This window comes from Buceros rhinoceros, unplaced genomic scaffold (genome assembly GCF_000710305.1).
Source record: "Buceros rhinoceros silvestris isolate BGI_N320 unplaced genomic scaffold, ASM71030v1 scaffold24032, whole genome shotgun sequence".
NCBI classification, from domain to species: domain Eukaryota; kingdom Metazoa; phylum Chordata; class Aves; order Bucerotiformes; family Bucerotidae; genus Buceros; species Buceros rhinoceros.
Genome location: NW_010397532.1, coordinates 10,123 through 11,220, shown reverse-complemented (window position 1 = coordinate 11,220; position 1,098 = coordinate 10,123). Strand labels below are relative to the sequence as shown.

General features: G+C 58.6%; 1 protein-coding gene across 1 annotated transcript in view; it reads left to right on the top strand.

The window, feature by feature from the left end:
• The window catches only part of CEP131 (centrosomal protein 131kDa), a gene marked incomplete at both ends in the record, with an annotated part of 14,900 nt that overhangs the window by 4,076 nt on the left and 9,726 nt on the right, over positions 1 to 1,098 (top strand). The window contains one exon of the mRNA XM_010146298.1: positions 421 to 537. Within this exon, the coding sequence (XP_010144600.1) occupies positions 421 to 537 (117 nt within the window). The remainder of the gene's footprint in view (positions 1 to 420; positions 538 to 1,098) is intronic.

Here is a 1,098-nt window from a genome sequence, read left to right as displayed (position 1 = left end):
CTGCTGAATCCTTATTGTGTGGGACACGCTGTTGGCCGGAGGAGGGATGCCCTGTCTCGGCTCAGTGCAGCGACTTGGTGACGAGTTGGCTCGTTAGCGAGACGCGTCATCTGCAGCTATTTGTGTTTCTTTGTGTTCAATTATTTATCCCAATAACGAAAAGCACCGTAGCTCTTGCCTGCGAGAGTCTATTTTTAAACCGTGTCTCCTCGGCGGTTTCAGACCCAGACGACTAATAATTGCATTTAGTATCTAAAGAAAATCGGCTGTCCTAAAGTGGAGCTTTTCTGAGGAAGGGAGGGCTTGGGGGGATGAAAGCCTGGCCATGGGGGGAGCTCAGTTGCAGCGTCCCATCCCTCTGCTGTGGGTGGTGGGTGCTGGAGAGCCCCCAGTAGCCCTGTTGTCCCTCTTCTCTGGAAGGAAAGGCAGCAGCGGATGGAGGAAGGGAATATCCTGGATTTGCACGAGCGGAAGGACAAGGAACGCCGGAAGATCCGGGAGGAGAAGGCACGCCTGGCCCGATGTGCTGCCATCCAGGTAGGGACGAGGCCAGGGCGTTGTGGCTGGCGTGAGGCTGGTTCCTTGGCATCAGAGACAGCGAGAAGGCCCCTCCTCCGCCTCTCTGGAGCACAGTTAGAGCCAGCCTTGGAAACAGCGTTCCCTGCGGAGACAGAGGTGCCGCGGAGCCGCTTCCCGCTGCGTTCCTGCCAGACCTTGGCAGCTTATTTGCAGTTTGCGAAGACACTGCTGGTTTCCATCAAGTTTTTGGGGAGGCTGGTTCCTTGGCATCAGAGACAGCGAGAAGGCCCCTCCTCCGCCTCTCTGGAGCACAGTTAGAGCCAGCCTTGGAAACAGCGTTCCCTGCGGAGACAGAGGTGCCGCGGAGCCGCTTCCCGCTGCGTTCCTGCCAGACCTTGGCAGCTTATTTGCAGTTTGCGAAGACACTGCTGGTTTCCATCAAGTTTTTGGGGAAAGCGTGACCCCGGTGGATCGGGGAGGCTGTAGCTGCAGCTCCTTGGAGCAGCCCAGGATGAAAGGGCCCCTCCTCGGGCCTGTTGCTGGCTGCCCCCCGCCCCTGCCACCCCCGCTTTGGGGGGG